Source organism: Leptidea sinapis, chromosome 4 (assembly GCF_905404315.1).
Source record: "Leptidea sinapis chromosome 4, ilLepSina1.1, whole genome shotgun sequence".
Taxonomy (NCBI): Eukaryota; Metazoa; Arthropoda; class Insecta; order Lepidoptera; family Pieridae; genus Leptidea; species Leptidea sinapis.
Window position 1 is genome coordinate 5,331,724 of NC_066268.1, and position 21,290 is coordinate 5,353,013.

Genomic DNA, 21,290 nt, shown 5'->3' on the forward strand with positions numbered 1-21,290 from the left:
AGAAATGAAGCTAAAATTAATTTTTTTTTCAAGTAATTATTTTTTGAAGTAAAAACTTCTTTAGCGGTATCGAGAACTTTTCTTGGGATGGGCATAAAATATTAAACTCGTACCACGACACGTGACTTGATCGAAAATTTGTAAGACAGTCGTTGAAATTTGGATTAAAATTGATTTTTCAGATAAACATTTAAATGTAATATAAATTAACTCTTTTTGTATACGATGCCGCAATAAATGAATATTGTATTTAACCACATAAATGCTAGTACTTTTATAGTACTAGCATTTATGTGGTTTCCTTATTATGGTTTTTACATAAATAAAGAAATTATTCCCTAACCATTCCAAAATATTCAAAATGCACAACGTTAATGTTAAATTTTCACTTCTGCCGGCATCTCGGAGTGCAACCTGTACTATCTTAATATAAATATATTATATTTTTATATAAACATAATTATACAGCTTCTTAGCTAATCATTTTAAGGTTTATTAGCTAAAACTATTCTTATCTATTATCATATATAATTATCGTTATTTTTTGACATGAATGATGACTAATATAAAATATTGCTAAATTTATAAAATAGATATTATTGTACTAGGAAATTAAAATGAATACCGACTCCATGCCAGATTTGTTCTCAAAACAACTCAGTAGTGTGCGTAAATGAAAGGCATGTAAATACACAAGCGTAGCTACGAGGCTTGTCTCTGTGTCAGTGAAAAGTTTGTATCGTGACTTTTTTTCCGAGAATCAATTGAAAACCAGTATAAAAGTGGGTTTCATCATGTCGCTACATTAGTTTCTAATGTTACGTAGAGAGTACTTGCTGTAAAATTTTATGAATTTCAGATAATTTCAAATATTATTAGACCATCATATTTGATCCATGGAACACAATAATTCTTTAATAATAATTCAAATAATGGGTTAATCATTTTTATAATTATTTTTTTATTTCTTTTGTCTATAGTAAGAGCCGTAATAATTCGTGACAGTTGATATTGTAGATAATATATTATATTGAAAAAGTACTAATAATATTATATCATATATATATTCAAAATTATTATTAATTAAAGAATTTATTTTAATTATTGTGTTACTTATATTTTTATTATATTGATATTAATTTATTATATCATTTTCAATTGTTGAAATTGAATAATAATAGTATTTTTTGTTTGGTGCTTACTTGTGTATTTTTAAAGTTTAATTAAAAAAAATTATTTAAACTATATAATAGATCCACAGACCCTATATACCTTACTTAAATAGTTGTTTCTCTATTATTTATAGTTTTTTAGGGTTAAATTATTTTTTTCGGTGTATGTCCTGTTTCCTTATTCAATAACATATTATACCTTTGTTTATAGATAATAATTGTCATATTTATTCATAAACTTAATATTATTAAAAGCATATATTTTCATCTTGATTCAGATAAAAAATTAGTTTCTGTCTTTGCTGATTGACTATTTTATCAAACCGTAGTTCTTTTGTTACAATTCTTCTATTTTTTATTAAAAATGGATATTATGGAGGTATTGAAATACTCTAGATGTACTGGTTAAATATTATTATAGAACATAGACTTTACAGTGCTATTCAATAGATGGCGCTACTGGCCTTATCATATGTTAGCGTCAAGATCTTTTCATACCAATCATCTTTAAGTATATCACTTCAAATTAGTTTGAAAAAGAATCAAATAACAAATTTACAACAATAATGTAAATAGCTAGGAAAACTTAAAATTAATAAGCTTAGAAAAACGGCACCGAATGGCTAAAAATGTTTCCTGTTAAAGCCGTCATAGGCGTTCAGGTATGAATGCTTATGATATCTTTAATCAATTGGGCATAAATTAAGTGCTTTCGAAATGTCACTATAAATATTTCTTTTAAATAACTGAATCTACCATTATTATGTTCGGAAAATGTTTAGCTCGTGAGAAGAACACACAAGAAAATAGACAGCCACTCTTTTCAATCAATAGAGCATTTTACACTGTAATAAACATAATAAATTACTTTTTAAAGCGATGCATCCAATGTATGAAGTAGTAGTCGTGCTTAAATAATATAAAGTATTTCATAAAAAGTAATAAAGAATTAACTGTATAGATATAAATTATCGTATAATGTATCAACCTTAAGAGCTTGAATTCATTGTCTGTGTAGGGATGTTTCGTGAACATGATGGTCGTGATTACTGTCATAATTAGTAATTGTATCCAACAAATACAATGATTTATTAACTATAACATATTATTAATTATATCAGGTCGACCTGGAATCATATGCCAGATCAGGAAATACTCCTCATTGCACTTGCAGGAAATTTCCTAAAACAGGAATTACATTCTCTATTTGTCTCTTTCTTAGTTCCTTTATCAGTTGTATGACGATCTTTAAATTTGTAAGTAAATTTAATCAAAGCTAAAGTCAGCTGTAGCTTACTTAGTACTCAAGTATTAAATTAAAAATATTATGGGTAAGTTCACTATAAAACTCCAAGAGATGGCGCTGTGAGTTATCTGAGCAAGTCTGCTCTATCGTCATATTTTTATGCTTAGGCTTTCCTATATAATAATTTTCCTGTGTCTTTTTTTTATGGAATAGGAGAATAAACGAGGTACGGGTCACCTGGTGTTAAGTGATCACCGCCGCCCAAAGCTCGAAGAAAGCTTCTATAAACCGCACTGTGGAGGACCGCCACACATCCAGATGGTGGGGATGATATCCTAACTTGTGGCGTGTCGTGCGAAGGTGGAATTCGGCGGCAGGAATCAGGTTAAACAGCTCTTCAGATGACTCCCCGTGATAAATGTGGTAGAAGACACACAATGAAGCGACGTCTCTACGAAACGCCAGGTGATCCAGCCGTTCACAGAGCACTGGGTCCCCGACAATTCGAGCTGCTCTGCGTTGCACGCAGTCAAATGGATCGAGCTGATACTGGGGTGCACCAGACCAGAGAAAAATAATAAATAAATAGCGGTTCTCTCTCCCCAAGAGAAGGTCGCCTTCGATGAAGACAGAGGCACTTGCCCAAAGCCAACCTCAGGTGGTGTTTAGTGAGTGTACCTTAGAGGGTAGCCCTTTCCCTTTGTCTGGGCTCAAACAAAAAACTAATAACATGGAAATATGAAAGACACTGAGATATTACGTCCCGTTTGGGAGAACCTGAAGTACTAAGATTTATGGCCCTATAGGCTCTGGCTTTGTTTAAGCTCCCTAATATTACCCTAAGCAAATGATGAGAAGTTGCGTTTGCGGGAGATGCCTCAGCTTCAATATTGCCTCGGCCGTCGCTTAAGAAGTACGAAGACTACATACGTACTCATTCTTTTGTTTCAGGCTTTCATGTTTTGCGGCCGGTTGGCACCTGAGGCTTATCCGGCTTAGTACCTACTGTGAGCGACTCTTTTATACTGACCCTTAGAACCTCAGTTTGTAGAGTTGGCTCACTGTTAGGCATGACCTTCCGCCTGATTCGCGCTCTTCCCTTATCTCTGAGTATGGGTTTCGGGTTGTACACCACGGGACTGGGTCACTATCTAAACTTAGTCGTTATTGCACTCCAACCTTCTGAAATGGGAGGCACTCACGCCAGACATGAGCTACAAAAGGAAAGGCTTCTTATATTTCCCCTCAAGACGGATTTATGGAGCCTGGTCTCTTGTTATGCCTGACCCAGAAATCTCATCATCATATTCATAAGTCGAGCAATTACTAAAAATAACGTCGATATAAATAATACGACCATATTTTATTTAATATTTATTATCACTAAAACTTAACTCTACTATTACAGTCTTTTATTACACAGAATAGTTTAAGGCTAGTTTAAGGCCAAAGAATCTTTTACCCGTATGAGAGAAATACAAAAGATGAGGTAGGTTTATAAAAGTTACAGAAACATCAGCACATACCCTGTCTAATCCATTCATGTCATTTGTACATAAAATAATTTAATAATTTCAATAAATTAAAATCTATAATCAACGCACCATTAATTCAGCTTTTTTTTCACAATAATTAAAAAATTTAAAGCACAATATTAACTTAAATAAATTAAAAATTAACCTTTCAACCGTCGATCGCTTAAGTACTTGAGTAAAACTTGTATTTACTCGACGTAACTCTGTGTCTAATTTGGGCTTAAGACTTAGAGACCAGTTTGAGATGAGATATTTGAAACAAAACTTCTAAATTTTTCAAAGGTGTCTTTTCTCATGTTATTTTACACCGTAAGATCATGGAATAAACCTACTATACGAATTCTAAAATTGACAACACATTGTTACGTGGCAGGGATTAAACTTCAGCATTACCACCTTTTAATTTACAGATGGTATCAGATCATAGAATTGACTTTGCCATCTCATTTGTAACACTCAAACTCCCATTGCATAGCATTGTCCCATTCCCATCCCATTATCCCATCAACATGGCAGTCTGTTATTAAACCCCTCGCTAAACTTCTAATTCACTCTGACGTTGCTACATATTGCGCAGTAACCTCGGATATATCTGCGCAAACAGTTTCAACTTCAGAGCGAACATTTGGCAAATTATTGTTCTCCTTACGTAAAAGTTTAACGACGATTGAAAAATCAGAACATAGAATAGCTCATCATAATAATCATAAGTTTCACTAATTAATAGTTTAAGATCATTGAGTATAACTAAAACTTACATTAATGTACAGATTTCAGATAAATATAAAACTTTACTGAATAAATTATACAATAATTCAACTGAAATCTTCTAAATATAATTTTAATTATGATCCAAATTTTATATTTCCATTCATATCATATCATTAGTTAAATTCCTGTGAGTGAACATAATACTATAATTTGGAAACCACATGAATCTATATATATATATATATTTAATACAAGTCACCTACAGTGATTTTACAAAGCATTTACAATACATGTTTCTATTAATACGCAGAATGAAAATAAAATTGAATTATTCGCTTAATTCTGATAAGGTGTACTGAATAATATTGCATTTATATATAAATATTACAAATGTAACTACTTAATGGCCTGAGTTTTATAATATCGATTCGTTTAAACCAAGAAGCTTTAAAGTTGGAACAAATACAAATCGCATGTTAGCTTTGTCTTCGTTAATAATTATTAATAAGCTAGCTGGCTTATTTTTACATGTGAGTAAGTAATATACAGAGGAAATGATCCGTCGATGTTGAAAGGCGCCATCTGCTAACCACAGTCACAGTACAAGTAATAGCACAGTAGCGTAACTCAGCGGTCTCCTTGAAATTAATAACTACGTCTTTGCGGAGCGCTAGCTAATTTAACTCGGACAGCGACCAGTCTCGGCGGCGTACGGCGTGACACTCAATGGTTTTGTCTTCCCAAGATTGCTTAGCGGGCGTGTAAATCATGTGTATGTGTGCGTGCGTCGATTCGAACGCTCTAGTGTGAATTTAAAGTACTGTTATATTACTGTATTGTGCCATAGTATGAGACTATATACATACTGAATACAGGGTGTCTTATAATAATAAGACCTTCCTGATGATAAGTGATCACCTATTACAATGCAGTGCTGCTCAGGATTCCTCAAAAATACAGAAATCTCGAGAGATATTGCAACTTCAAGCGTCATTTTGATACATATGACAAGAGCGAAATCTCAAGTCAATTCCCTATAGTGCAAATATTGGGGTTGAGCAGGTTATCAACTCAAAAGTAGATGTTGTAGATGAAGCCACAACCTGAGAGTTGAACAAAGCATACAAGATTTTATGACAATACGTCATTCGAACGGTTAGCTCAGTTGGAAGAGCACTCGCACGGAACGCGAGAGGTGGTGGGTTCGAGTCCCGCATCGTTCATGAAATTTTGTTTTCAAATTTTATTTGGATGCATATGATGTAGAGTCTTATTAGACCAGTTATTTCATTATCTACGGCGCCTTTCAAACTGAAATACACATTGTGCTTGTATACTACTGCTTGACAGAAGAACAAGTCATTGTTATTGTAATGTCGATAAAGTTCAGAATTCCCTAGCAATTGTCTCCACTTATTATAAGTTTCTTGGTTTCAACAAAATTGTTCGCTCGATGTTGCATTTAGGCACTTGTACAATTAGCATCATAATCATTATTATGAGGGTAGTTGTGACTTATATGCTAAGTCGTTCGCTTCTTCGGGGTTCACTGATCTTGCGTAGGGGTAGTTACCTGCTGGGGCGCTTGGTGATGACCAGGCCTGAGGGCCAGATTGAAGTCCTGCGATCTGAAATTAACATTAGAATTCTGTATTATAATACAAAATGCAGCGCTACGTCTTTCTATCTGATAACTACAAACACAAAACTACTAAACGGATTTTATTGCAACAAATCGAAATTATTAGACAGTATGTTGTCATAATAAGATTCCACTGCTCAATATTGTAGATATTGTTTTATTTTTATAAAACCATATGAAAGATAAAACTGATAAAACAAGTTTTAAATGAACATTGAGGGGGTAAGCCAAATATTAGCGAAACGTTGCCTCTCGCGTTCCGTGCCTTTTTATAAAAAATTGGCCGCAATTACTTGCATTAAATTTTAATACAATATCATTTTCTGATATAAATTGCAACTATATTTTTTTTAAATCAATTTTACGTCATCATAAAGGAACTTATGTAAAGTGCTCCTGTGATTCCTCTAGTGTTGCAAACTGTTTGTGTTAATCTGTTACCAGTTGACCAGAGTTTTTTGTAGGTGGGGCAATAGGGCAAGGAGCTTATCTGATGGAAAATATACAAACTTGCTCCCTGTGGACAACAGCATTAAGAGATGTCAATCGATGGCTGACGGTCTTTGAAGTGGGAGTAAGATCTAGACTTGAAGGTTTATAGGCTGTTATGGTTTGGGAATACAGCAGTTGACTCCACAAAGTGACCGTGCGATCCAAACGGTTTTTAATGAACGTGATGCAGATGGAATTCCATCTCTCTCTGGTTCCTTATGTCCAGCCTAGCCAAACTTTCTAAGTAAAAAGCAATTTACTCGATTGTACGAAATGAGAAGTCATTAACAGATTAACAGTTTACGACTAAAATCTTGTAAAAAGCGGAACAGCATTTTAAGCAATTGTTCGCTTTCAAACTTAGCTGGATTATACTTCGTGGCCAATTGCCATACTGTAATTACTACTATTTCATACAAATGTCCAATGACTGCACGTTTCATACTAAACTAAATTTTAATTTTATGATCATGGTCTGCATTTGGGTTGCATCTAGAGCAGATGATCAGGCTGTATCGGGGTCTATCCAGTACGTCCTTTTTTATGTAACTAAGGGACAAGACGAGCAGAACGTTCAGCTGATGGTTAATAAAACGCCCTGCGCTTTACAATGCAATACCGCTCAGGATTCTTGAAAAACCGCCATACTTCTGAGTGGCACTACAATTGCGCTCGTCACCATGAGACATAAGTGGTTAAGTGTTATTTTTCCAGTAATTTTACTAGCTAGCGCGCCCTTCAGACCGAAACACAATAATGCTTACACATTACTGCTTCACGGCAGAAATAGTCGCCCAGTTCCTAGATGCTAGTTCCCATAATCTAGCCGGCATCCTGAAGAATTTGGATAACGAGTCTTCAATTTGGTCGGTCTAATGTCAGATAATGACAGCGCGATCTTTTGCCTTCTGTCTTCCATAAAATAACATAAATGAGGAAAATGTTCTTGGCATACCTTTCCACTGATTCCGTTGAAGCCTCCTTCGCTAAATATTTTATGGAGTCCCAATGCCGCGGCAGCCATCAAAGCCAACTTAGCCACAACCAGTGCCTTGGTGACCAGGAGAGTCAATGCGCCAAACAGAATACCAACCACAGCGATGACCTTCACGCCAATACCCGCCAAAAGTGGGGCGTACTTCTTGAGCTTACCACGGGCTAGAAAAGTAATAGATATAAATCATTTTTCGTACTTTTAAATTAACGAAATGAAAAGATATGACAAACGTTGGTATTGTATCTGCCAACTTCACCTGACAGCTGCCAACAATGTCATATTGACAACAAAAACAAAATGGCGCCTAACCGAAAATCGTGACGATTTGCTATAAAATTTCTCTCATGCGTCGATGAAAAAGTTTCACCTCAATAACAGATTTACTGTTTTGTAGACATAATAAGTTTATACAAACAAACTTATTACATTACATTAATAGTATCGTTACGAGGAAGTGTACCAAGAAAACTGGCAGCATTTCCGCCTTGGATATCTAGGCTGAGCCGTTGACCGAAATAGCTGCCAGGAAAAAAATACTTTTTTTATTGTATTGATGCGAACATATACTTTGACGACCCATACAAACCAGTAGTTAGTGATTCTGCCTACTGAACTAGAGGATGATGATATATTTGATGTATCTGATGAAAATGTATTTTGTTTCTGAATCATGGATATTTAAGTATTTATATATATTTATGTTAGTATGAACTGTCATTTTAACCGGAAGACGTCTACTACTGGACAACGGCCTCCCCCAAAGATCTCCACGACCATCAGTCTTGCGCTGCCCACATCCAACGTATTCCGGCGATCTTGACCAGATCGTCGGTCCATCTTGTGGGGGGGGGGCTTACCAACACTGCATTTTCCGGTACGTGGTCGCTATTAAAGGACTTCTGCCCAACTGGCCATCCGTCCATCGAACTATGTGCTCTGCCCACAGTCACTTCAGTTTCGCAATAATTACAATACTATTCAATAGTAAGTTAAAGTAAAGAGATAAGGAGATAAAATAATTATATGTACGTGTAGCCTTGACCAAATAAAACTTTGATTCTTAAGGTCCTTGACTGCTTTCTATTTTGTAATGATGTTATGCAACAAGGAGCCAATCTCAGCGGTTGAAACTAGCCACTGCACGTTACTCTGTCTTTGTGTTAAATAAGTTAAAAATATTACTTCAATTATTCTGAAACGAAACTGAATTCAGCGAGACAATATCTCGTGAAGATGCCATGTTGAGGCGATTCATGTTTCCAATTTTTTTTTTCAAGAAAAACTCACAACTTTTAATAATTATGCAAATTAAAACTTAATGCAACAAAAATAGTAATATCTACAAAATTAGGAACAAAAATTAGTCTTTGCTATTTTCTGTACCGCTGGCAACGTCGCAAAGAGAATTTGGTGAAGACCAATAGAGAAGTCAAGGCATAAAAACGTAACAAATAAAAAAAAATTAACAAAAAAACAACAGACTTAAAAACAACTATTCCAAAATAATATAATATGCACTTAAAGTAAAGAAAATTATTACGTATTCTTATACAACTTAATAATAAATACAATTGTTGTTATTTTTAGAATCGGTGACCTCCCGCCTCCTCTCGCCGCGCTTGCGACACAAGCACATCTCACCTATAACTATGTATGTAGTTACAATCCTATCTTGGCTGACATCGACTCAAAGATATAATATATACTAGCTGACCCAGCAAACGTTGTATTGCCGATATTAAAATCGCGATACAAAAGTAACTGTTGATTGTAGATGGGTGAAAATTTGAAGTTGTATGTATTTTTTAATGCCACATTATAAAAAAATAAAAACAAAAAATTTCGTCCAAAAATTAAAAAAAAAAATTTAAGGGTGAACAACCCTTATTACTTAGGGGTATGAAAAATAGATGTTGGCCGATTCTCAGACCACAAAATTTCATGAGAATCGGTCAAGCTGTTTCGGAGGAGTACGGGAACGAACATTGTGACACGAGAATTTTATATATAAGATTAGTCAGAAAAAAAAATAATAAACACGCTTTTAAGGAAACGAAACTAAAAAGTAGAAAATAATTTATAATAAGCATAAATGAGTAATATTGTGATTAACTTGAATAAATTTTTATTACTGTCAACATATGATTGATTGTTATATCACTTGATCGTCTAGAAGTTACTTAAAGAGCAGATCGTCGTCTGGAGGCAGCCTTGACCGTGAACAGTTACTCAATAGATCAATGACCCCACTTTCTCTTTACGTAAGCAATGGTCAGTTATACTTGTTACACGACTTATGCTTTCATAGTGTGAACTATTCTTGTTGAAGCGAGCTTTTATCCGTACTCAGCGTCAGATTTTTGAAGTTATATTACTTTAGGCGCGTAAGCAAAAATGACAAGAGTGGAATTTTAAAATGCGCGCGCATCACTGTAACACAAAAGTAACAGGTTGAAGTTGGTTCCTAAACTTTTCTGACGTTTGCGACATTCGTTTTTTTTTTTGGTTTCTGCATTATTAAGACAGGCAAAGGATTCAGGCCCATACAGCCGTATTCATTATTTAATGATTAATTGGCAAAGCCATCTTTGCAAGATTTTTACAAAATTGATCTTTCTAAAAACGTAGAATAGCATGAGGAATAAATCATTTTAATGATTTTCGCTTCGGTAGGCCGAAGAAGTTTAACTTCTTGCGTGCATGCATAAGTACACACACACTTTTTTTTGTACTACACGAGAGCGTCAGATTTAGGATCGTTACACGATATTTATATGTGTAGGTATACAGAGTCAAAGCATAACAGTGTTGTAACAAATCAAAACGTAAATTTATTTACTACTTGTGGTGGCAGGATGATCTTGTTACCAAAAATCACAGGCAAAGGTTCCAGCCCATACAGCCATATTCGTTAATATTCAATAACAACGTCATATTGATATGTGGCAATAAATAATCTAACCTTTCTTATTTTTAATTATTTTATTTACTGAGTGAAAATGTTAAAATAGTAGATATCTAGTAGTAATCTATAGTTTTCTACAATTCATATATATGTTACACACATGTTTTTTTATTTTATTTGATTCATTTGATATTAATTTTATCTGTTTGATATTGTTTATTTATTGTTATGAAATTAAGTGTATGACTATACTTAAGCCATTGTTTATCAGTGTTATGAGTTCATTAAACGTTTTGATTTGATGTAGGTTACGTAATGACTGCCGCACATTTACCTACTTAAGCTAATTAAAAAAAATATAGTTAGCCACTGAAATAGTAGTACACTTTTACACACAAACATGTCATTTATACAGCTCTCGCCCATGAAGGGTCCCGTAGCAGCAAGTAACATAATATAAAAGTTATATAGAAAGGAAAATGATATGAAATTATTTAAATGGAAAAGGCAAAAAATAATTTCTCAAAATTATACACAGGAAATGAGCTCTCATCATTTATACGTATTTAAAAAACTACTTACTAGATCTCGTTCATACCAATTTTCGGTGGAAGTTGGCATGGTAATGTACATCATATATTTTTTTCTTTTGATCGTTCTCTTGTTTTAAAGGGGGGGGGGGGGACACATTTTTCCACTTAAGAAGAATCTCTCGCGCAAACTATTCAGTTTAGAAAAAAATGATATTAGGAACCTCAATATCATTTTTGATGACCTATCCATAGATGCCCCACACGTACGGTTGATGACATACACGGACAGACAGACAGACATGACGAATCCCTAAGGGTTCCGTTTTTTGCCATTTGGATACGGAATCCTAAAAAGAAAAGTAAAGAGTACCTGGTCTCCGTTTGGTTGCGCATCCAATTTGGTGACGCGACCAACTCGTACGCGTCATGACTCTGGTGTCTGCATGACTTTTTTATGAAAATAAGGGACGAGACGAGCAGGACGTTCAACTGATAAAAATTGAGACGCCTTACCTATTACAATGCAATGCCGCTCAGGATTCTTGAAAAAACCAAAACTAATGAGGGGATACTACAATTGGGCTCGTCACCTTGAGAGATAAGATGTTAAATCTTATTTGTCCAGTAATTTCACTAGCTACGGCACCCTTCGGACCGTAACACAATAATGCTTAGTTAGCAAACATTACTGTTCACGGCAGAAATACGTGCCGTTGGTACCCATAATCTAGCCGGCTCCTAAGTAAAGAAGCCTTCCACTGGCAAATGGTGTATGGTGCCTTGTTTGGAAGCTTACGGACACAGTGAAATATAGCCCTAAATTTTTTTTTTTTTATGATAATGAGGGACGAGACGAGCAGGACGTTCAGCTGATGGTAATTGATACGTCATGCCCATTACAACGCAGTGCCGCTCAGGATTCCCGAAAAACCCAAAAATTCTGAGCGGCACTACAATTGTGCTCGTCACCTTGAGACATAAGATGTTAAGCCTCATTTGCCCAGTAATTTCACTAGCTACGGCGCCCTTCAGACCTAAACACAATAATGTTTACATATTACTGCTTCACGGCAGAAATAGGCGCCGTTGTGGTACCCATAATCTAGCCGGCTTCCTGTGCGAAAGAGCCTCCCACTGGTGGAGGTATAAAAGGTATAAAAAGCTTAAAAATCATTTATTTTGCGCAACATTTATTACTTTGAAAATATTTTTGATGCCAAATAAAGCACTATCGCCTCAGAAAATTGTCAAAAATAAGTTTATCCTTTCAAAATTTGTATTATCATGATTCTGTCATTTGGCATATAAAAGTAAATCGCTATTAAAACTGTTAAACTTTATATAAGTTTTTATTAAAATTCATGCTTATATTTTCCCAAGTGATGGTGAACGGATAAATTAGTTTACTTAAACTTTGACCATAACATAATTTTTGAATCTATCTAATAAAATAGTCACTTAGACTTTAGAGCAGTGTTTTTCAACGTGGGCCCACGCCCCACAGGGCCGGGGGTCAATTTAAAAAAGGACTCGACATAGATTTCGGTGACAAATTTAACAAAAAAAAAACTACGTAGCACACAATATTAAAGGTAAGGTTTGAATACTTTTCGAGGTCGGTTTTTTAAGCGTAGTTTTATTAATTTTTTTTACTTTTTAGTGTGAGGTAATAATAATAATATATAATCAACTTGAATGAAAACTCCTAAAAAAGCCGTACACAAAAAACAATTTTATCATCCACGTAGACAAAAAAAATCATAAAAATAGTTCATAAAATGAAAACTACTGGGCCAAACTATGTAAAATTTATGGGACCAAATGGCGTCTATTCCGCATCGAACTAAAGAAGAATTCCTTAAATCGGATCATAAATCTCAGGGTAATCGGTGTACATACATAAAAAAATACCGATCGAATTGAGAACCTCCTACTTTTTGTAGTCGGTTAAAAAAGGTAAATTCAATAAACAACCGTTTCCATATTCATATTTTGCTGAATATGGATTTAGTGCTGTAAATGATTTACTGATAAAAAAATAAATCGACTTGATATAACACAACGACTCAGAGTGATCTCAAATCAAAGCTAAGTAAATTGGAACCTAATATAAAATCTCTGTTCAGCAAGCATCAAACGTTAGGACGCACTAAATGAATGTAGAAAAATCAATATTAAAATTATTTTAAATTTCAGTTTTTAATAAGATTTTGAAATTTTACTTACGATGTTTTGATAACAATTTAATATTGATTTCTTCCTAAAACTCTAACCCCCTTATTCAGAATGGTCCGCTAACTTAAAACAGCCGCTAAGTAGTGTATTTTCTCATTCTGACTTAGGTCAATAGAAGAAGACAGAGTGAGAATTAGCAATGCTTTAAGTTAGCAGACTATTATGAATAAGGGGGTAACAACTTTAAAAGGTTAAAAGTGATGTAGGGGGGGCATAAACATTTTAGAAATATTATGGCCTAAAAAAGGTTGGGAAACACTGCTTTAGAGTAAAGTGCGTAAGTATTGCAATGACCTTGACATTGCGTTACGTTCTCGCGCGTAACGCCTTCGTAACCAGTTACCATTGACTCAAGCTTTCATCTTACCTAGGGCTGACACTTAGGAATTATTTATATTAACACATAATTAGTTACTCATTATTTAATTGTGACATAACTAAGAATTTTTTCCTTGATCAATTTGAGCTAACTTTATCTTGTGTTCAAAAGAGACCCTGAAATTACCCAGGATATTTTTTTATTTAAGTAATATTAAATTAATTGTTTTTTTTTTTAAAGTAATAACCCTCACTTCTGAGATTAATTTGTTTAATTAAAATGACATGTATTTAATTTGGTATTTATTTATTTGGGCCAGTGAGAAATGGTCGTCAATTTTTGGAGATACAAATATAATGCTTATAATATATATGATGTACTCTGACAAGATATAAAGGTTCTTATAACTAAATAAGTGATTTTTAATATTTTTATTTATTTAAAAAGAAATGTTGTAGTTCTTTCATATGGCCATGAAATATGATACAATACAAATGAGTAGAAGAAGCTAAATCTATTATCCAAATTGGCAGACTACGTAAAGATGGTTAATTTGTGGAATTATCAGTAAAAGAGTAATAGATATTTAAAATATTTTAATATTTAAAATTTATTAATGGGGTGGCAGCCCTATAGAAATTGTTAGCATCTAGTCATGCATCTCTCGCATGGTCTTAAAGAAATTATTAAATATCTCATTCAATATTATGTGCATAACGTCGCATGTCTCGTTAGAAAATTCATTTTTCACTTTTATAATTATTTCATACTAATGAATTATTAATTACATTTGCAGATGAAAGTATATTTGAACATTCAACCATATATTAGCAATCGTAAAATAATGTTGCGTTGAATGGATTTTCAGAAAGATATGAATAGGACATAATGCAACTTTACTAATATTATAAAGAAATTATTCTTGGTTTATTTGTTTGTTTGATCTATTTATAGGATTTGAATAAATATAAATTAATAACGAGCTGTTATAGATTATAGGCTCTTAGTCGCATAAGACTTCGTCTTTGCTAAATATTTCTAATGTAAATCGGAAGAAAATCGCTGTCTACCTTCTTTACCATAAACTAGCGAAGTGATTTGTTATGTTTTTAAAGTGATAACCCTCACTTCTAGGATTAATACACAAATAAAATTTGAAAAACAAAATTTTATGAACGATGCGGGACTCGAACCCCCGACCTCCGGCGTTCCGTGCCGGTGCTCTAACCAACTGAGCTAACCGTTCGAGTGACGTATTGTCATAAAATCATGTATGCTTAGTTCAACTCTCAGGTTGTGGCTTCATCTACAGGATCTATTTTACAGTTGATAACCTGCTCAACCCCAATATTTGCATATTAGGAAATTGATTTGAGATGTCGCTCTTGCAGTCACAACCTGAGAGTTGAACAAAGCATACAAGATTTATCAACAATACGTCACTCGAACGATTGTCTAAGTTGGCAGAGCGTTCGCACGGAATGCGAGAGGTCGCGGGTTCGAGTCCCGCATCGTTTTTATTTATATCGTGCTGGGGCTGCTGCTTCGACTGCCGATGATAGCAGGCGTCACAAATATGTCAAAGTGGGGCCAAGAGGCGCAGAGAATGTACACGGACTACTGGAAACCCAAGTGCTGGCATCTATTTCGGTCAACGGATCAGCCTACCTATCCAACGTGGAACAGCTATCGGTATTTGTTATTCTTGGTACAATTCCCCGTAATGATAGTTTTAATTGAATGTAATCATAGTATTGTAAATATACTGATTAAATTTGTTTTTTTTTGAAGTTATAAATTCTTAAGGCGCGTTATGAAAAAAATATGAGGGTGAAATTTTAAGATGCGCGCGCATCACTGTAACACAAAAGTAACAGGGTGAAGTTGGTTCCTAAAATTTTCTGACGTTTGCGACATTCGTTATTTTTTTTATGTTTTCTTCGTCCATAGGCAAAGGGTTCAAGCCAGTACAGCCGTATTCGTTATTTAATAATTAATTGTCAAAGCCATCGTTGCAAGATTTTTACAATATTGTTCTTTCTATAAAACGTAGAATAGCACGAGGAATAAATAATTTTAATGATTTTTGCTTTGTTACGCCAATGTATAACACACACTTTTTTATGTATAAGACAATTAATGATAATAATCCCATTCTTACCTTCTTCAAATGTTCTAGCAGCATCTCTTAGTTCTCCGGGTGCAAAGTTTACTTTCAATTTATCCACCCCCGTTTCGTCTCTGGAAAATATAAAGAAAATCTATGTATTCATATATTACATTGAACATGTACAACAATTATCATTAACTGGTAAGTTAGACCAGACAGACAATGTTCTGTCCATAAAAAAAAAATGATTTAAGTATATGGGAATAGTATGTTATCCTTAAGAGATAGACATATGCCATTGCATACTATTCTCTGGATCTATATAAAATACACAATACCACAGTACATTATTTTGTTATATCTCAAAGGGTTTAGACAGTGTTCTCGTTAAAAGCTCCCAGACGGCTAATCTTTTTCCGACATCTCCAACAAAATATCGTCAATTTATACAAAAATGTATACACAAACTTAACAAATTATACACGTAAACCTTCCTTAACAACCACGCTATCCATTGGAGAAAACAGCATGAAAATCGGTGTAGTAGTTTTTGAGTTTATCGCGAACAGACAGACAGACAGACGCGGCGGAGCACTTTGTTTTATGATATGTAGTGATGAAAATAGTTATGCCAATTTTCATATCAAAGAAAATTAGGCAATTATATATCATTTGTGTAAAGTTTTCAAGGACTGATAATTTTGTGAAAGCTTACAAGCGTATTATTTGGTGATATGACATTATAATGTGTTGTTTGTTTTGTAGTTACTTGCGGAACAATGCACCATAACTAATAAATTCTTGACTTGGTTCCGTATATTTGTAAAAAGTACAAGGTTGCTTAGTTAGTGTATATTTTGTTTTATGAAGATAACAGACGAGACGAGCAGGACGTTAGACTGATGGTTATTGTTACTCCATGCCCATTACAAGCAGTGCTCCTCAGGATTCTTGAAAAACCCAAAAATTCTGAGCGGCACTACAATTGCGCTCGTCAGCAACGGCGCCCTTCTATCGAAGATAAAAAAGTATTTTATAGATTCTTGTCTATTGGTCTGTATGTCAGTTTGTCTGTTTGTATGTCCGGACAAATTGCCAGACAACCAAATAGATTAGTTCGAATTTAGCATTAATATTACCAGGAGGTCGAGACAGTTAATATTAGTGATAAGTATTATTTTAGCTGCTTTACGCGTCTACGCGGACGACGTCGTGGGTCAATGCTAGTCAATTATATATATATAAAATAAATCTTTACCTATTTGAATATAGAAGTTGGGTCTGCTTAAAATGTCAACATATTATTTCATATACCAGTGGGAGGGTCCTTTGCACAGGAAGCCGGCTAGATTATGGGTACCACAACGGCGCCTATTTCTGTCGTGAATCAGTAATATGTAAACATTACTGTATTTCAGTTTGAAGGGCGCCTTAGCTAGTGAAATTACTGGGCAAATGAGACTTAACATCTTATGTCTCAAGGTGACGAGCGCAATTGTAGTGCCGCTCAGAATTTTGGGTTTTACAAGAATCCTGAATGGCACTGCATTGTAATGGGTAGGGCGTATCAATTACCATCAGCTGAACGTCCTGCTCGTCTCGTCCCTTACTTTCATTAAAAAAAAATATATGAATGTTTAGACTTTAGACGATAGTTGTACCAGAAAATCAAATTTATAAATCTTTGTTTGCTTGTTCCGGGTAAATTCCAAACGGGCTGAATCAAATTTGACGGGACTTTCACTGGCCGATAGCTCGTGATTATTAGATTATTACAAGGAATAACATCTTTTCAAGAGAATTAGAGCGCGCTAAAATCCATAAACACGATCGTCTAAAAGCCGATTTCTATATTCAATTGTAATTGTAGATTGGTGCACAGATACTGAGATTTTAACTTATTTTCTACATTAATTGGCATTTCAATTTAGGCAATCCGATTTAGAGAATGTATTGGTATTTGTTTCTTGTTGTTTGTATGAATGTGAGAGATACATAGGCGAATATAACAATAAGTGAATTTGCTAGAACTTTCATAACCTTAATGTTAAAACCGAACAAACATAAACTTATAATGCCTATTATTCGGCTAAGTTGAGTTAGTAAGCGTTTTGTAGGGCGATGTATAGTTTTACAACAAGATCCCAGATAATAGTGCCAGATTTTGGCGAGACAACACGTCCTGAGGATGCCTCGTGTAGAGGCGAAACACGTGTCGAATTGTTTTAAAAACAAATATTGGCGGAATTACTACTGAAGAAAACATTTGTATAATTATGGATTTCCGCAAAGTAACGCCTAAATCAATAAATTTTCCCAGATAATATTCAAAACAAATATATTACGAAAAACAAAAGAATTTTTAAAAAACGTTTGTGTGGTAAAGGTTACTATAACATAAATGACTTTCTTAATGATACCATAGATTGGGAATGGAGCGAACACCCTCAGGCTAATTAATTAGTTTTATTGTACAATAATACATTGTAACCATAATTTTTAATAATAAAAAAAAACTCGCTGGGATACTTGCGCCCCTTTTCCTCAGGTCTGTCTTACATTTTGACTTTCAATAAGTGATATAATAAAATATTTCAATTGGAAATTGCATAAGCGTTTTCTTTTCTCTATAGATGGAGGAAACTATTAATATTTCAATATATTAAAAGCATATAAAGAATAGCCATAGATATGACATAATGAAAGCCTGTGTTTTATTACACGCGTTTTATTAGCTTCACCTGTATGTATTTTTGTTTGTAACCGACTCATTTGGGCCCGATTTTGACCCACTTTAAACAGCCAGATTTCATTAAAACTTCCTAGATTTATCGAGGACCGATGACAATACATTAATTTGATAAAATTATTACATTTTTTAATTTGCAAAATATGATTTTTGTTAGTTTGTATAATTTTCACCTATCGTCAGGAAATGATGTTAAGATTACATTTCAACCATTATTTTTAACCGATTTATCTAATATTAGGAAATTTTCGAATACCAAAAGAGTTTTGTGTTTTTAGCGTGTTTTTAGTTTTTTTTTAACTATTATATAATCTTACATTACGTTCAAACATAGAAAGTGGCCGTTAATTAATTTTACGTGTACAAAAACACGGGCAGTTGCTAATATGCAAATAAAATACTCACTTTTCAATAGCTACGCCATTAAACAGTTCGAGTCTTTCCTCTTTCGTGCCTGGCGCCGCACATGCAACCCCCAGCACGAACAACACTAGATACACTTTCATTATGCTTGGCTTCGGAGACGATCGAGGGCGAAATGATAGCAACAGGATGAGTCTCTATTATATATACACACGACAGCGCAGGGTTTGGTAATCTTTGTGATGCGAGTGTAGCGCGTGCGGCTATTGTTGATACTTAAAGGACTTCATTTCAAGTTACGACATTACGTATAGTAGCCTAGGTGTTATACAACAAACAGTTATAGACATAGTTATATAATATATATAAAACTCTTTACAATTCATATGAAACATTACTTAAAAACCTATAGTATCCTTTATTTTTAAACATAATTAACTGAATTTGCGCTACATGGTATTTTAAACAAAATGCGATATTTGACATGAAGTAATCTTAAATAGAATAAATAAAGAGATAATTATGATCTTTATTTGTTACTACGATTAACAAAGTGTTACAGATACACTCAAAATGTACAAATGAGAACATCTAAAATAAAATAAATAAAATAAACATTCTTAATGAAAAAATACTAAAAAACTTTTAAGTATATTGAATATTGAGCGAAAAATTTATAAACGAATTGTAAACAATTATTATGCCGACGCTTATCTGGGTGGCGGTGATCACTTTCCTTCAGGCAATAGCAACTTTACCTATCAAACACTTCGAATATCACATGAGAAACAAAGTTGATGGAATTTAAAGTAGCATTGAAGTTTAATCGCGCTATAATGCTAAGTCGCTCATTCACACATGATAATACACATCTCTCTATACTATAAAAAGGCGGTACGGGGTACTAAAATATAAAAGTAAATTAATTTTTGAAGTTATACTTCTTTAGGCGCGTTATGAAAAATATTAGTGAAATTTTAAGATGCGCGCGCATCACTGTAACTAAAATTATTGTTGGTTCCTAAAATTTTTTGACGTTTGCGACATTGCATTTTTTTTTTAGTTTCTTCGTCCATTCTTAGGACATGCAAAGGGATCAAGCCGTATTCATTATTTAATAATTAATTGTCAAAGCCATCTTTGCAAGATTTTAAGAAAAATTGTTCTTTCTAAAAACGTAGATTAGCACGAGGAATAAACCATTTTAATGATTTTTGCTTCGTTAGGCCAAAGAAGTATAACTTGTTGCGTGCATACATAAGAACACACACATTTTTTTTAAGAACACAAGTATAACCAAACATATTTCTTATAAAATAAAGTAGTGGTAGTTGCAATCTTAGCCAAATATTTAAAACCAAAACTTTTAAATGACTCTACTGTTTTCCCACGAAAAATAAAAATAGACAACAGTGTGTGCTTAAGACCACAAGACAGAAGTGAAAACTTTACCAAAGCGAGATTTATAATACGAAAAACAAATATTTTTATTATTAATTGACAAAGTAATCAAATTTAGGTACATTATCTATAATATATCAAAAAATAAAATTCTCGTGTCGCAGTGTTTGTTGTACATACTCCTCCGAAACAGCTTGATCGATTTTTATGAAATTTAATATGATATATGTTTGGTATTTTGTATTGCAGTTGTTTTTATTAATTTATATGGCCTATACATACAATATACCTACAGAAACTACAACATACATTCCACTAAAATTACAACATACTTAAAAAAAATGATAATTGCGATTCTACTTACAGGCCATCAGACATGCATGAAACATAATTTTATGACGATTGTTTGTCGGCTACAAAATAATAACGAATTATATAAATCTAACAAATATTTTACAACTACTTCTACACATATAAGAAGAAAAATATATAAGAACAAATTTAAATTAAATTACTAATTAAAAAAGACATATTTTATTGACGTTGATTGTCGGCTAGATACTAATAACATATTATCTTATATCTTTCAACGAGCAATTCTTGTATATATATATAATCTGAATCTCGGAAACGGCTCCAACGATTTTCATAAAATTAAGTATGCAGGGGATTTCGGGGGTGATAAATCGATCTAGCTAGGTTTAAAATAAAAAAAAATGGTTTTATCCATGTTTGAATGAGAAACAGCTACAATAACAGAATACAAAGGTAAATTTCGCCACCATATACAAGACTATTATAGCTCAGATGGGACATTGGGTGATCCGGAAAGCAGAAGACCCCGGTTCGAATCCAGATGTCCTATTAGTTTTTTTTTTGT

At 33.7% G+C, this 21,290-nt stretch overlaps 1 protein-coding gene across 1 annotated transcript; it reads right to left on the reverse strand.

The window, feature by feature from the left end:
* Positions 1-6,160: 6,160 nt before the first annotated feature.
* LOC126979834 (uncharacterized) lies at positions 6,161-19,154 on the reverse strand. Its single transcript, XM_050829397.1, has 4 exons — positions 19,052-19,154; positions 15,949-16,028; positions 7,754-7,956; positions 6,161-6,292 (listed from the first exon to the last, which is right to left on the reverse strand). The coding sequence occupies exons 1-4, from the start codon at positions 19,150-19,152 to the stop codon at positions 6,161-6,163; spliced, it is 516 nt and encodes a 171-aa protein (XP_050685354.1). The 5' UTR covers positions 19,153-19,154.
* Between the last annotated feature and the right edge of the window lie 2,136 nt (positions 19,155-21,290).